We start from the raw sequence: 17,122 nt of genomic DNA on the forward strand, positions 1-17,122 counted from the left end.
ATGTAAAAACAGTATCCCATCACACAAAAACCTGATACTTTCAATATATTGCATCCCTTGCACCATTAATTTGGCCCTTAGGAATGCTGTCAGGCTACTTGGTAAATTGAGGTACTTGGCTGTTCACTAACTTATGCAATACATTCAAGCTTTTAAATGGTTCGCATATTCTGCCACTGCTGTTTTGAAAGAGTTAAGAAAGTTGCTGAAAGTCAGAGGTTTGCTGCATGATGAACAAGTCTGCATTGACCTTGAAGGGAGGTGCTTCAGTAAGTTTTTTTTATTGCATAATATTGCGAACTCTGTGTTTTGCTTTTGACTTCAGATCAGAATAAAAGGCCACGGATAGAAGGTGGTCGTCATGGAATGGTTTTCCAGCATACAACTGTGACTACTTTAGGATCTCCAGCTATTGTTCCCTTACAGCAACTCATGCCAACAGTGCAGGGTAAGAGATACCAAACACACCTTCACATGCACATTTTGATGTCTTCTCTCATTTGCAAGGGCCTTTTTCCATATATTTAAGTTGTGCATAAACTTCCTCCAGTCGCACGATCCATCAATTTAAAATGAGATTAACAATTTTAGTAAGGGATTCATTTGTAGCAAGCTTCTGTTTCTTAGTCCAAACTTTAATGAATGTGAACAATGCCAGTTTTAAGTTAAAATGTGTACAGTCAGACCAAGTATGCATGAACATTAGTGACATTTTCAAGAAGCTAAAACATCTATTTACAGGGAAAAGTTGCAAGAAAGTATAAACTCCATTCCATCCTTGTTATGATGCTGTTCTCCAGAGCCAGTTAATTGGTGCATTATAAAGAGGGCTGTGCTATATTGAAAGTATCAGTGCAATATAAATGCAGTATGTGATATTTTCGAACTGTGTGTCGATGCGTGCTCAGACAATCTGAGTTGGAGCAAATTAACCTCTGTTGAATCAAACCTGACAGAAATGTACTTGTCCTTTTGTGAGTTTTTGAATGTACTATAGCTTTATTGTGTTTTTAATGCAGAGTGTTTAAAATTCTGTTTAGAATGCAGTTTTATATTTAGTAGTAGATTCATGCCTGGCCAAGCTGTGGTGTGTAGGTATCATCTTTCATTACAACATATTTTCCTGTATTTTCTAACCATGAAGGTAAAGTAGGACTCAGGTGTGACCTGTTAGGCTTCTGACCAATTTATTCTCTGAGAGGATTACCTTGTATTCTGTGGCTTAATACATGCCCCTGCATTGATATTTATTTTTCTAGTACTTATGATTGTTATTAGGTACTCACATATTTTATTGCACCACCTTCTTTTCCTCACCATGCTTTTTTTCTTTTCATTCCATGAAAAGTCATTAGGTTTCAACCATAGCTCTTTGGTTAGCACTGTTACCTCTGAGTCAGAAGATTGTGGGTTCCAGAGACTTGAGCTAGGCCAATGAGGGTGTGCTTTACTGTCGGAGGCGCCGTCTTTTGGATGAGTCAATTAACTGAGGCCCTGTTTGACCCCTCGGGTGGATGCAAAGATCCCATGATCACTATAAGTGAGGAAGAGCAGGGGAGTTCTCACTGGTTTCCTGGCCAATACTTATCCCTTAACCAACGTTCCTAAAACTGATTTATCAGGTCATTATCGCGTTGCTGTTTATGGGACCTACCTATGGGCAAATTGGCTGTACTTCAAAATTGTAGGCCATTGGCTGTAAAGTACTTTGGGGCATTCTGACAGGCGCTGTATAAATGTAAGCTCTTTCTTTCTTTGAGATTACACCCTAGTTTTTTGTGTTGAGAACATAAGCGATCACTTATGGTGATGTGTACTGCTACAGGCTGGCTTTAGTAATGGGCAGGCTTAACATTGTACTCATCTCTAGAGGTCAGTAATATGTTTTTTGCATTGGGGATCTTTTCCTGATATCAGGGAAGGTCTGTGCAAGAAATATAGTGCTTGTTATTTGGGCAACTGTGCGCAACACTTCACTGTTACGGTTGGTGCTCAAGGTCAGTCCCATAGCAGATTGCATGGCATCATCAGGCTTTGCACATTCTGCAAGTGGTTCAGCAGTTTGAAAGCAACATCTGTTGAAGCCACTTCTCAACGAGTGCCATACGGTCACCTCCATTCTGAACCCTCTGATTCATCCAATTACTCTTAAAATGATGCTTTTTGTTCTATTGCACCTATTGCATCATAATGTATCCAGTGGAGAAGTGTAGTGACAGTTGTTATGTAGCCTACGTAACACTCACTTTAATCTTAACAAGGTGAAGCCTATTAAGATTGGTGTATTCTCAGCAAAAGGAATAAATGCTTTACTCACACCAGGTCAGGTTCCCTCCAAACTGAGAGAAGTGGGAAAGTGTTTTAAAAAAGGTCTCTCCAGGAAGGGAGCTTTTGGGGAGTTTGTGGTTTGTGAGCTTTCATCTGAATGACTTGTTCTGTTTTCTTTAACACTCATTTCCGAGGATAGATGTTTGAATGTGTCGGTGGGTATTGAGTTAGTCTTTGTTTTCCTTGCAGTTCCCTTATTTTGCCAGAGCTGTGGTGTCAAATTGTGTAGGAGGGTTAAGTTACAGTATGTGTAATGCACAACCAGTCTATCATTATTGACATTTAACCTACACTTAACCTGTTCCTTGTTTCTCTGAGGGTCTCTTCTAGACCCTCCATGATCAGGTCATTAGTTAAGCGTATGTGCATGTTTAAGTTCCCAACATGACTTTGGTCTTTCTTGTACAAAATTTAAAGGCGATGGAGCATAATTTGAATGCAAAGTGCTTAACTCACAGGTGACTCAAGGGGTAAGTTTATTTCTAACTTCTCCCCAGAAGGTTCAGTCTGGTTGCTGCTTCACCGCCTTGTAGATCTATGTTTTGTGTTATTTAATTTTGTGAATTAAATTAATAGTTCAGCTTCCACAGAACTTCTGCGACAGGAGTTGAGGACTGTATGTTTGATCTTATGGCGAAGAGGAGCTTAGGCTATTTCTGTCAGGATTTGATATTCTGCTTCCTGCCTTGTTCCTGCACCAGTAAACCCCTTCAACATAATTGCATTTGCAGTACTGGAATCCCGTAGAGAGTTTAGCTGTTTATATTATTATCTATAACCCGACTCATACTTAGCTTACAGGTTTGAGGCAAGCGCGTGTTGCTCTCATCAGTTCAGTTTCGTGCTTTGTCTCTGTTTAGGTCGTAGTGAAACCTCAAAGATGACGATCTGTAGAAAGTTGCATAGTTTACTCGAGCGGAATCACTATAAGTTTATTTCTGTGACATTTTGCACCTGCAGAATATGGGTTAGTTTGCTCTAGTGTCAGTAAACTGTTTTTTTAAAAATTCAATAGAACATGATGACAGAAAAGCAAGTGCTGAATCTCAACAAGGAGTTCGGTACCAAGATTTTTTTCCCCCCTCGTCAAATGTGCTGAAAAGGTTCTGTTTGATTTCAATCAGGTTTGATTTTAAAAATTAATTTACACTTAATTCCAAGCATCTGATGAAATCTGTCCTTTAGTAGTTGTTTTCTTTCTGTGTTTATGTTGCAGAGAAGCAGACTTTGAATCATTCAGCATAGGAGCCCGTTTTACCTGTGTTGGCTCCTGGAAAGAGCTATTCAGTTAGCCACACTACCTCTACTCTTTTCCCCATAATCCTGCAAATTTTTCCCCTTTTGAGTATTTATCCAGTTCTCTGTTGAATGTTGCGATTGAATTTGCTTCCACCACCCTTTCAGGTAGTTCATTTCGGATCATCATTGCTTTGTGTGCTCAAAAAAAACTTCCTTGTCTCTGGTTCTTTTACCAGTTATTTTAAATCTGTGTCCTCTGGTTACCAACCCTCCCTCAATGGAAACAGTTTCTCTCCATTTAACTATCAAAACCCGTCATGATTTTGAACAGTATCAAACCTCCCCTTAACCTCTGTACTAAGGAGATAAATCCCAGCTTCTCTTGTCTTTCTGTATAGCTGAAGTTCTTCAACCCTGGTAAATCTCCTCTTCACCCCTCAAGGTATTGATGTGCTTCTTAACGTGTGGTGCCCTGAATTGGGCACAATACTCCAGCTGATGCCTAACCAGTGTTTTATAAAACTTTAGCACAACTTCCTTGCTTTTGTCCTCTATATGCCTCTGTTTATAAAACCCAGGATCCCATATGTTTTGTTCTTAGCAATATTTCACAGCCTGGCACTGTGGGTGGATGTTTATAACTTTTGTTATTTGGTCATTTTGCTAATTGCATTTGTTCACCATTTGCTAAAATTAAATGAATTAATTAAGAAAAGAACAAATGATGTTGACTCAATGTTCTTTTTGTTTGACATTCCTTTAGGTGGAATGCCCCCTACTCCTCAGACGATACAGCTCACTGGCCAGAAACAAAACCAACAGCAATACGACCCTTCCAAAGGACCTCCAGTGCAGAATGCAGCCAGCCTGCACACGCCTCCACCTCAGCTGCCTGGCAGACTGCAACCCACAGCGATGCCGTTGACTTCACTCCCAACTACTATTCAGTTGACGCAACAGCACGTAGTAGAAACCCAGCTGCAACCCCATCCCCAGCTTCACCCCCAACCCATTCTCCAACCCCAGCCCCAGCCTCAAAACCTTCCGCAGGTCAAGGCCCAGCAACCGTCTATTTCTCTTTCCCAGTCTCAGACCCAGCTTCAGGTTCAGCTGCAGCAGCAGGTGCAAGCTTCACTTCACATACCGATGCAAACTCAACCGTCAGCACAACTCCAGCAGTCACAAGCACACCTTTCACAACAGCAGGTAAAACATGTTATCTGAAGGCGGTGTATGAACCAACAGTATTGGTTGCGACAAATGTTACTTTTACAGATGTAATGGTTGAAGCAGAAACTAAAGACTGCTGTTAACTTTTCTGGTTGAGTGTAGCTGCTTTCTGTACTTCCATCAGCACCACCATTTCTACACTTTGTTAACTGATTTTCAGTGGCTCCAACTGTTTCCAGTTTGGAATTCTGAGATTCATTGTAATAATTACAATTCTTGCCCTCGCCATCCCTCTGCCCCCACTAAGTCTGCACTCTTGAGAAGTTTTTAACTTTTCTCCCCACTCCGCTCCCCCTGTGTCTGGAGACCTACTGCAAGGGTATTCATGGTATGGGCCCGTGGGGGCCACACATGCCTCCCCCACCCCCTGGGCCCTGGTGTTCCTGCTCACAAAGCACAGGCAGCTCAGCCCTGTTTGTGCTCTGGCAGGTAGAAAGGCAAGTATGTCGGGTGAGGAAAAGATTGGGCTTGCGTGTGAGGGTCTCCGCATGCCTGGCAATATAGGAGCAGGAGTAGGCCATTCAGCCTGTCAAGTCTGCACCGCCAATCAAGCAGATCTTAGCTGACCATCTACCTCGATGCCATTTTTCACTACTATCCCCAAGCCTCTTAATGTCATTAATATCCAGAAATCTATCAATTTCTGTGTTGCACATACTCAGTGTTGCACATACTCAGCCCTCAGGGATAGAGAATTCCAAAGATTCGCCACCCTCTGACTGAAGAAATTCTTCCTCATCTCAGCTTGAATGCCCTGCCCCTTATTCTGAGACTGTCCCCTGGTTCTAGACTTAGCAGCCAGGGAAACATCTTATCTACATCTACACTCTCACCTCCTGTACGAATTTTGTAAGTTTCAGTGAGATTATATCTCATTCTTTGAATCTCTAGTGAATACAGGCCCAGTTTTCTCAGTCACTCCTCATAAGACAACCCCACCATCCCAGGGATTAGCCTGGTGAACCTCTGTTGCACACCCTCTATGGCAAGTACATCCTTCTTTAGATAAGGAGTCCAAAACTCCGTACGCTGCCCCAGATGCAGTCTCACCAAGGCTCTATACAATTGCAGCAAGACATCTATATTCCTCTATTCAAATCCCCTTGCGATGAAGGCTTACATACCATTTGCCTTCCTAATTGCTTTCTGTACCTGCATACTATAGAGTAATAGAGGTCTACAGCACAGGAAAAGCCCCTTCGGCCCATCGAGTCTGCGCCGGTCAAACAAGCACCTAACTATTCTAATCCCATTTTCCAGCACTAGGCCCACAGCCTTGTATGTCATGGCATCGCAAGTGCACATCCAAATATTCCTAATGTTATGAGGGTGAGTTCCAGATTCCCACCACCCTCTGGGTGAAAAAATTCTTCCTCACATCCCCACTAAACCTCCTGCCCTTTACCTTAAATCTATGCCCCCTGGTTATTGATCCTACCACAAAGGGGAAAAGGTCCTTCCTGTCTACCCTATCCATGCCCCTCATAATTTTATACACCTCAATCATGTCCCCCCTCAATCTTCTCTGCTCCAGGGAAAATAACCCCAGTCTATCCAATCTCTCCTGATAACTAAAACTCTCCAGCCCAGGCAACATCCTGGTAAATCTCCTCTGCACTCTCTCTAGTGAAATCACATCCTTCCTATAATGCGGATTCCAGAACTGCACGCAGTACTCTAGCTGTGGCCTAACCAGCGTTTTATACAGTCGCAGTGCTAATTTTTGGTGACTCATGAACAAGGACACTCAAGTCCCTATGAGCATCAACACTTCCCACCTCTCACCATTTAAGAAATATTCTGCCTTTCTCTTTTTTTCTACCAAAGTGGATAGCTTCACACTTATTCACATTATAGTCCATCTGCCATGTTCTTGCCCATTCACTCAGCCTGTCCAAGTCCTCTTGAAGCTGCCTTGCATCCTCTTCACAACTTACATTACCATCTAGTTTTGTGTCATCGGCAAAAATGTTACATTTGGTCCCCCACATCCAAATCATTAGATAGATTGTGAACACCTGTGGCCCCAGCTCTGATCCTTGCAGTACCCCACTTGTAACAGCCTGCCCTCCTGAAAATGACCCGTTTATTCCAACTCTGTTTTCTGTCTGTTAACCTATTCTCAATCCATACCATTGTATTATCCCAGACTCTTTGTATCCTCCTCACAACTTGCTTTGTTAGTTCCAATCCCAAGAGTTGGACTTAGTAACTTTTTCAACCTCGGCTGAGCTTTTAATTTTGATGGTCAATTGAATAAAGAACAAAAATGACGAATGAGGAAAGAGCCCTCATCATCAGGATCCTCACAGCCCAATTCCCCCCTCCTCCTGTATTGATTGGTGCCATATCCCTATCTTACTGCTGCACAATCTGCTTTCCTTCTGTGGGTCCCACTTTAATCAAATATTTGCCATGCCCATGCGCTGGTGTATTCCATAAATTGCCCACATGTAATAATTACTAATTATACTTCGGTTAAGCTGAAGAGCATGTAACTTGTTTATACCTTTCTGGTTATGTACAGACCTTCCTTCTAAGTATCAGAACTCACTGCGCAGTAGCTAGAAATCGAAAATTCTGTGCTATTTATGCATTTGTAATGTTATTAATGTGTTAGAATAGGTATCTGTTTTAAAGTTTAACATTAGTATCGGTTTCAGTGCTTTCTACATCCTTGTGTCCCTGCCTGCACCCTATTACATAGAATTTACAACACTGAAACAGGTCATTCAGTCCAACTGATCTCTGCTACACATGAACCTGCCTCCACTTTTTCATCTCACCCTATCAACAAAACCTTCTATTCATTTTTGTCTCATGCTTATCCAGCTTCCCCTTGAATTCTTCTAATTGCCTGCACTACTCCCTGTGATGGTGACTTCCACATTCTCACACCTCTCTGCATAAAGAAGTTAGTCCTAAATTCTGCATTAAATTCATTAGTGACTCTCTTGTATTTATGACTCCTAGTTTTCAATTCCTTCACAAATGGAAACAACATCTCTACGTCTATCCTATTGAACTCCTATACATAGTTTTTTGTTTGCTTTTCTTAGATTAGGAATCTAGAAAAATTAATCCTTGTGTTTTGCTTAAAGAGAAAAGCAAACTGTGTTGTTAACCTTTGTTGTTGCTTTCAGTGATTTGTCAATCTGTATCCGCAGATCCCTTTGCTTCTCTATCCAATGTTCAGAGTATGTGTCCTTCTTATTCTTCCTGCTAAAATGCATCATGCCACATTTATCAATATTGTAACTCATTTGTCAAATATATGCTCATTAATCTTGTCACTGTTTAAAAATAAGGGGCTGCTCATTTCAGACAGATGACGAGAAATCTCTCGGAGGGTAGTGAGTCTTTGGAACTCTCTTCCTCAAAAGTCAGTGGGAGCAGGGTCTTTGAATATTTTTAAGGCAGAGCTAGATAGATTCTTGATTAACAACAGGGTGAAAGGTTATTGGGGGTAGGCAGGATTGTGGGGTTGAGGTTACAATCAGATCAGCCATGATCTTATTTTACAACAATCATCCTTAGACTCCTAACTCCAAATTTTGATTAAATTCAAATTTCACCATCTGCTATGGTGGGATTGGAATCCCGGCCCCCAATGCAGCATGCTTTACCACTGTGCCACCGCCTCCCCAAGGTTATGACAGAGTAGGCTCAAGGGGCTGAGTGGCCTACTCCTAGTTTGTATGTTGTCTTGTAGTTTGACACAGTCTGCTTCTATGCTCCGTAATTGGTGTGTGCGCTTTAAAACACCTTGTACCTGTGCTTTGGAGAATCTCCACGCTACCTACCTGCCCTGTGGAAAACTTCTTTTAGACCAGCCCCTCAGACCATGCCATTGCTGTGTTTCCTCCTGACTTGGTATCCATTCATTTATGCTCTACCTTGGAAAGCGCTCTTGAAGTGCCTGTGACTGCTAGAGTAATATAAGTAGGTGTTGTGGTATTTATGCTAAGACTTCACTGATCTATAGAAAATATGAATATTTGTTTTGTGACCATTTTATTTTTGCACTTCTGATTTTGTATAGACTGTGACGTTGATGCGATCGACAAGCGACTCTGGCCAGGCATGCCAACGATTGATTGCCAATTCACTGCCTACCTCATCCGTGCCACAAGTGACCCTTTCAGGGACAATATCCTCTGCTCCTGTACATCAAGCATTGACTAATAGGACTCCCCTGGCTGCAAACAGGCCAGGGTCACCAATCTCGCAGTCCAAGCAAGCGGGGCTGGTTAGCTTATCCGTCACAGCACCACCTAAAACTCAAGCGGTGTTACAGAATTCATCACCAGTTTCACAGGATAGCGCCTCAAATGCACAAGATAAAGTTGTTGAACAAGTTAAACAGGTAGGAACAATGGTTTGTAATTTAGCTGTTTAAAGCTTTCTGTCCAGTTTGTAAAGGGTTTCTTGAACCGTGCGATTTTTTTTTTTTCTTTTGAGCAGATTAAGGCATCGAAATCTAGTCAAATAACTTGATTGTTTAGCTTTTACATCAGTAAGAAAGGAATGGGAAGATATGTTGCTAGGTGAGACACAGTAAGGTGTGGAGCATAAACACTGGCACAGACCAGTTGTGTCAAATGGCCTGCTCCTGTTCTATAATATTCTGTATAATTCTATGTATTTTTTGTCCACACATTGAAAACTTGTATAGTTTAAACTGTCCAATTTTAATTTAAGAATGTGACATCCATTTTTTTGCTTGCAGTACACTGGAAGGCCAGATTAAGATGATTTCTTGGGAAAGGAAGCTAGAGGATGTTGTTCTGTTGACATGTATTCTCTCGCCCCTTCTGTTCCTGGTGTCAAGTGCTGTAGCAGAGCTGAATGAAATTTTTTTAAAACTGTATTTTAGAATGTTTTTTTCAAGTGAATGGGCACATAGCTGTACATGCAGTGTTCCATCCACCCCTTGAAGGGGTTATATCTCTGACCTGGTATAAGTATGCAGCACCATCCAAGGTATTAAGCACATAGACATTTAAAAAAAAAAGCTTTTATTATTCGTTCATGAGATGCGGGCGTCACTGGCCAGGCCAGCATTTATTGCCAACCCCTAATTCACCTTGTTCAAAGGACATTTAAGAGTCAGCCACATTGCTGTGGGTCTGGAACTACATGTAGGCCAGACCAGGTAAGGGTGACAGATTTCCTTCCCTAAAGGACGTTAGTGAACCGGATGGGTTTTTATGACAATTGGCAATGGCTTCATGGTTGTCATCAGATAATTCCAGATTTTTATTGAATTAAAATTTCACCATCTGCCATGGTGGGATTCAAACCTGGTCCCCAGAGCATTACCCTGAGCCTCTAGAATACTAGTCCAGTGACAATACCACTATGCTGCCATCACCTCCCCATTTGTAAATCTGTAGACCACCTATGTTTTGTAGATTGTCAGCACTCAGCTGAATTGGACAATTTAATGTGGATGGGAATAGAAGTGCTGGAGCAAGTAACATTTCTGATTCCCAGGCCAGGCTTGTGGTTTATACTAAGGCTGGGAGGTGACATGAGGTTTAAAACCACACCCTTTATTCTGCATAGATCTCAAGTTGCAACAAATTTTAGGATCTATTAAATATCAATCAGGCAGTAGCCCTTTCTAAATCTCCATAACATTCAAAAAGAATATGAACGAGTTTCACTTCAAGTAACACTGAGTGAGTGGGCTTCAGGAACAGTATTTCCAAGGCTTGGGGGCTGAATATGACCTATGCATTGGGTCACCTTTATGTTATTGCACCAGTGTGATGTTTCAACATGTGATATCACCAATTAACTTCTTGAAGAGAGTTGGCCAACTCATGGGCAATTGTGGACAGTTTTATGCTTTAACTCCTCTCCTCCAGTACAGAGGGATGTGTAATTCGCAACCCCACATTCCCAAGAGCAGCTTTCTGGCTCTCGAAGTTCAGACAACTCGGTTCTACTTGCACTTAAATTTAGGAACATAGGAACACGAGCTGGACATTCAGCCCTTCAGTTAGATCGTGATTGATCTGTATCTTAACTCCGTGTATCTGCCTTTGGCTCCATAACTTATAATACCCTTTGCCTAACAAAGATTCATCAAACGCGGTTTTGAAATTTTGAATTGATGCCAAGCCTAAACAGCTTTCTTAGAGAGCGAGAGTTTCAGATTTCCACTAACTTTTATGTAAAGAAGTGCTTCTTGATATCAGCCCTGAATGCCTCGGCTTTAATTTTCTCTAAGGTTCTGCCCCTTTGTTCCAGGCTCCCCCACCAGAGGAAATAGTTTGTTTCTATCTTTCTATTTCAAACCCTTCACTCCTCATAAACACTTCAATTAGATCAAATGTTAATCTTCTGTATCCAGGGGAGTGCGAGCTGAGCCTGTGCAAGTAATTAGATATCTCACCTGCTGGCTTGTCCCGGTTTTTATGTTGTGGCCGGCTGATTTGGAAAGGTCTGTTGCCTCATTGTCTGTGGTAGATTATGAATCAGAACACCAAGCTTTGCTGGTATCAATAAATCTGAGGTACTGTACATAATTGGAAATGTTACACATGACTTCCAAGGCCTGGACAAGCAAATAGTTTGACTGATTTCACTTTGGAAGCAGCAAGGAAACTACTTTTTCTCAATCACCTTGAGTCAATTCGAACGTAGTTTGAGATTTGAAAGGACATACTGTTCATCCATTGAACTATCCAGTACATGACAGCTGGGGTATTATATTGTAGAATCACACGGTACGTGTGCTGGCTCTCTGAAGGATGTCTTTAATTAGTCCCACTCCCCTGCTCTTTCCCCGTAGCTCTACATGGACATTGTTAATTCAGCCCTATCACCTTTTTCACTAATAGGAAAATCAGATACATCAACGAATTGCTGAACTTAGGAAAGAGGGATTGTGGTCAATGAGAAGACTGCCACGACTGCAGGAAGCACCACGGCCGAAATCTCACTGGGACTATCTGCTGGAGGAAATGCAGTGGATGGCCGCAGACTTTGCTCAAGAAAGAAGGTGGAAGATGGGCATTGCTAAAAAGGTAAACTTGTGTCTGACCTTAAGTGCATTAATAGGGAGAAACGAAGAATGTGCAAATCTACAGCCCCTTATCACATCTCTCAGGATACCTCACAACCATGGAATTAATTTTAAAGTGCCGTTACTCTTCTTGTATGGGTAAACACACCAGCCGGTTAACATTCAGCAACATCCATAAATAACGCTTGAGGTGACTGACCTATTGGTCAGGTTTTGGAAGTACTGCTTGAGAAATGGGTTTTAGATCCCTGAAGCCTTGAGAAATACTTAATTGGCCGTGAAGTGCTTGGAGATGTTTTGAGGTACATACGAAAATACGAATTAGGGGCAGGAGTAGGTCACTCAGCCCCTCGAGCCTGCTCTGCCATTCAATAAGATCATGGCTGACCTGATTTTAACCTCAACTCCACCCCCCCCCCCCAGTAACCTTTCTCCCCCTCGCTTATCAAAAATCTATCTAACTCTGCCTTAAAAATATTCAAGGGCTCTGCCTCAACCACCTTTTGAGGAAGAGAATTCCAAAGTCTCTCAACCCTCTGAGAGAAAAAAAATTTCCTCATCCCTGTCCTAAATGGCAACACTTTATTTTGAAACAGTGACCCCGAATTCTAAATGCTCCCACAAGAAGAAACATCCTTTCTACATCCACTCTGTCAAGTCCCCTCAGCATCTTAAAGGTTTCAATCAAGATGCCTCTTGCTCTTCTAAACTCCAGTGGATACAAGCCTAGCCTGTCCAGCCTTTTGTCATAAGGTAGCCCTCCCAATCCAGCTATTAGTTTAGTAAACCTTCCCTGAACTGTTTCCCCAGCTCCCTCAAGAAATCCAAGCTGGCTCTTTCTAATCAACCTACATTTTCCATGTGACTATTAATTCTAATCTGAATAATTGTTTCTAGAAGGTTCCCCACCACCAAAGTTAAACTGACTGGCCTGTAATTGCTGGGCTTATCCTTACAACTTTTCTTGAGGAGGGATGCAATGTTTGCTATTCTCCAGCTCTCTGGCAGCTCCCCTGAGTCTAGGGAAGACTAAAAGATTATGGCCAGTGCCCCTACAATTTCTATTCTCACTTCCTTCAGTATCCTTGGATGCATCTCATCCAATTCCTTGTCAACTTTAAGTAGCGACAGTTTATCCAATACCACCTCCTAATCAAATCTGAACCCTTCTAATGACAGTTTCCTCCTCTGTCACTATCGCCTGGGTAGCATCTGCATCCTTGCACACACAGTTCTAGATCACAAAAAAATGCTTATCTGTGCAAAATGTTAACTATTTCCAAGGTATTGACAGAATATTGGACTTTCCATACAGTCAAAAGTTTTAATGTCTCACCCACCACCTGAGCATTGTATGCAGTTGGCCTTCATCAATCCTCATATGTAGGATGTTTCTAATACCTTGGCATCTCAAATGCTTTCTAGGCCTGCCTCCGCACTCATGGAAGGTTCCCATCATGTGAAGTGCTGTTGTATCAGGAGGTCTCTGGCCATGATGGTGTCCGGCATGGATTCCTTATAGTATCTATGGCGATGCAGCCTCCCTCGTCCCTGGGATCCTCCTCCTTGGCCTTCATCCTCACTCTCCTCCTCTGCGTGGAATATTTTCTCCTCCTCCTGCTGTTCCTCATCTGGGGAGGGGCTCCCTTTCTCGGCCTCCTCCAAGTCCAATGTTAAACCTCCTCTCGGCGCCAAGTTGTGGTGCATGCAGCAGACTAGAGTGAGTTTGGACATTCTGTGAGATGCATACTTTATTGCCCCGATGAGTGTCGAGGCACCTCATCTTTAGTAGGCCAAAGGCCTGTTCCATTAGTGTCCTTGTTTGGAAGTGCCTCACGTTGTACTTTCTCTGCAGTTGGGTCTGTGGTTGGCTGAGGGGTGTGAGAAGCCACATTTTCAAAGGATACCTTTATCTCCAAGTATCCATCCATCCACCTGGGGAATCAGTTGGAGCATTTGTGGCAGCTCAGATTCCCTTGGGATGAACAAATCGTGGCAACTGGCAGGGTAGCGGGTACACACATGCAGAAACCACTTGTGGTGGTCACAGAGGAGTTAGACATTTAAAGAATTATACCCCTTTCAATTAATGCACATCTCCAAATTTTGCACATATGCCCTTATCACCATGTTGATGCAGTCGACCACACCCTCCCCTGTGGGAGGCCTGCAACCGAGGAAAGTCCTGTCACCCTCTGTGTCTGTGATGCAGCGTCTGTCTCGAATGAGATAAACTACCCTAACCTAGCAAAAAGGGCATCGGTGACTTGATGGATGCAACTGTGTGCTGCTGACTGTGAAATTTCAGAGGTCAGCTGTGAAGCCTTGGAACGACCCTCTTATATTCAATTCCCCTTCCCCTTGTAAGAAATTATAACATTATGAACATATGAAATAGGAGCAGAAGTATGAGCTTTTTACTTAATGCACCTTTCAGGTTGTGAATGGAGCTGTATAAATTAAAGCCTTTTTCTTGAACTGAGAAACCTAGGTCACCTTATAGAGGTCTTTAAAATTATGGACAGGTTTGCTAGGGTAAACATGGGCAAGGTGTTTCCAGTTTGGGGTGGGTGTGTGTGGGTAAATTCTGTGACATAAATGCAAGTTCTTTCTTTTATAATTAACAGAATTAATGTTTTGTAGCTCAGTAAACATTAGCATTGAATGCATTGTATATGTAAGTATTATAGGCAGCAACTTTGAAAGGAACATAAATGTTACGGGTGCAATAAATTCCTCTAGCTGTTTCACTTAACTTACAATTTAGATTATCTATGATATTGACTCTATAAAACAACCTTTGCAATTCTCCTTTGCAACTAGCTTGCGCGAACCGTTGTGCGTCATCATGAAGAACAGAAGCTGAATGAAGAAAGAGCAAAAAAAGAAGAACATGCCAAACTAAGGCGAAAAGCTGCTTTGGTTGCTAGAGATGTCTTGCAATTTTGGTGTAATATTGAAAAGGTAAAATATTTAAATGTTCATGATCATTACTTAAGATTGGTTGGGCTTTAATCAGCCACAAATATAGACCTGTTCCAACAAGTGCCAGAAATAACATAACAGATCTGTCACCTCAAATATTAACTCCTGTCAGGTTTCCCAAATCGTGCCTGACAACATGCCAGATTTGTTTGGCATTTTGAGAAGCCTGAAAGTGCTGTTGAAACAAAATTGGTGCCTGTATCTCTTGGTGATGTTTTATCATGCATGTAGCAGAGACCATAGTGCATGGAGACCCTTGAGCATCCCCAGTTAACATTACCTCTACCATTGGTGTCTGTGCCTTCAGCTGTCCAGTTCTCGGTTCTGGTATTACCCCCCTAAATCATGGAGTTGGTCCTAGGCCCAACCAACTTCAGCTGCTTCATCAGTGACCATCCTTCCATCGTAAGGTCAGAAGTGGGGATGCTCACTGGTGATTACACAATGTTCAGCACTATTTGCAACTCCTCAGATACTGAAACAGTCCGTATCCAAAAGAAGCAAGACCTGGACAATATCCAGGCTTGGGATGACAAGTGACAAGTAACATTTCGCGCCACACAAGTGCCAGACAATGACCCTCTCTAACAAGAGAGAGTCTAACCACCACCCCATGACATTCAATGACATTACCATTGCTGAATGCCCCCACTATCAACATCCTGGGGATTACCATTGACCAGAAACTGAACTGGATGAGCCATATAAATGCTGTGGCTACAAGACCAGGCCAGAGGCTAGGAATCCTGCAGCGAGTAATTCACCTGACTCCCCAAAGTCTGCCCGAGGCACAAGTCAGGAGTGTGATAGAATACTCTTCACTTGCCTGGATGAGTGCAGCTCCAACAACACTCAAGAAGCTTGACATCATCCAGGACAAAGCAGCCTGCTTGATTGGCTCCCCATCCACAAACGTTCACTCCCTCCATCACTGACGCACAGTAGCAGCAGTGTGTTCCACCTACAATGTGCATTGCAGAAACTCACTAAGGCTCCTTTGACAGCACCTTCCAAATCCATGACCACTACCATCCAGAAGGACATGGGCAGCAGACACATGGGAACGCCACTACCTGCAAGTTTCCCTCCAAGCCACCCACAATCCTCACTGGGAAATATATTACTGTTCCTTCACTGTCGCTGGGTCAAAGTCCTGGGACACCCTTCCTAACAGCCCTGTGGGTGTACCTACACAACATGGGCTGCAGTGATTCAAGAGGGCAGCTCACCACCACCTTCTCCAGAGCAATTAGGGAAGGGTAATAAATGCTAGCATAGCCAGCGATGCCCACATTGCATGAATGAATATAAAAAACCTGAGGCTGAAGATATGATGAATCGTTCCCGGTGTGATGACGCTTTTGTTATTCGTAGTTGTGGAACACAGCATTTGGTTTCTTTAATCTGTTTGACCTTGATCAGGCATTTGGGGCTAGTTGGAATGAGGGAAACAAATGATCTTGGAAGTCTTAGAAGAGGATTTGAGGAAGTGCCTAGTTAGCTGTGCTTATTGGAAGTTCTGTGTCTGACAGACCACTTTAAGAAGCCTAATGGGAACTGTAAATTGTGCCATCACTGCTCTTTATGCACTCTGACGTTAAACCTCTGTCTCAACATCTCCCTCCATTAAGACCCACCACATTGACCAAACTTATGGTGAACCCTCTTAATATCTCTTTACTTGATTCAGTATCCATTTTTGCCCGATTGTGTCTGTTAAGTGTCTTGAGCTGTTTTTCTACATTGAAGGCACGATATAAATGCCACTGTTTGTGTTTTCTAGCGCCTGATTATTTGCACAGATGCGAATGTGAGGATGAAATTTTTTAGGTTTTTTTTTAGGTTGAAGTTTTTTAGGTGGACCCCATGGCAATGAAAAAATATTTTTTGCCCCATCACAGCATAATATAGAAAACGCCTTGTGTACGAAATGTGAAGACTGTTTTTTAAATTTTGCATTTTCTTTTCAGGTTGTAGAAGTTAAATTGCAGCTTTATATGGAAGAGCAGCGGAGAAAAGCATTACATTTACGAAGAGAATCATCAAACAGAGGTTAAGAATATGGTTCAGCATTTTAAAAAAAAAATTATTAGGTTTATTTGTGGGCAGTTTCAAACACAAAGAGCAAAAATATCAAAGTTATTTGTTGACTTTAAACTTGGGTAAATATTAAGAGTACAGTATTTGTAACGTTTGGCTAATTTCTTTTCAGGTCAAAACTCTGTATCTCCATGGCCCAAGTCAGAAAAGCTGAGCGACATAGTAAGTTTCCAAATGGATCATTTGTATATTAAACTGCTTAGA

General features: G+C 42.2%; 1 protein-coding gene across 12 annotated transcripts in view; it reads left to right on the forward strand.

The window, feature by feature from the left end:
• The window catches only part of ep400 (E1A binding protein p400), a 143,910-nt gene that overhangs the window by 31,546 nt on the left and 95,242 nt on the right, over positions 1–17,122 (forward strand). For 10 of the 12 annotated variants that reach the window (XM_041202555.1, XM_041202549.1, XM_041202552.1 and 7 more), the window contains 7 exons: positions 326–448; positions 4,331–4,773; positions 8,840–9,163; positions 11,649–11,834; positions 14,657–14,797; positions 16,789–16,870; positions 17,031–17,080. In XM_041202555.1, coding sequence (XP_041058489.1) covers positions 326–448; positions 4,331–4,773; positions 8,840–9,163; positions 11,649–11,834; positions 14,657–14,797; positions 16,789–16,870; positions 17,031–17,080 — 1,349 coding nt within the window. The remainder of the gene's footprint in view (positions 1–325; positions 449–4,330; positions 4,774–8,839; positions 9,164–11,648; positions 11,835–14,656; positions 14,798–16,788; positions 16,871–17,030; positions 17,081–17,122) is intronic. The other 2 variants (XM_041202557.1, XM_041202559.1) reach the window with 1 other exon arrangement.

Source organism: Carcharodon carcharias, chromosome 13, assembly GCF_017639515.1.
Source record: "Carcharodon carcharias isolate sCarCar2 chromosome 13, sCarCar2.pri, whole genome shotgun sequence".
NCBI lineage: Eukaryota > Metazoa > Chordata > Chondrichthyes > Lamniformes > Lamnidae > Carcharodon > Carcharodon carcharias.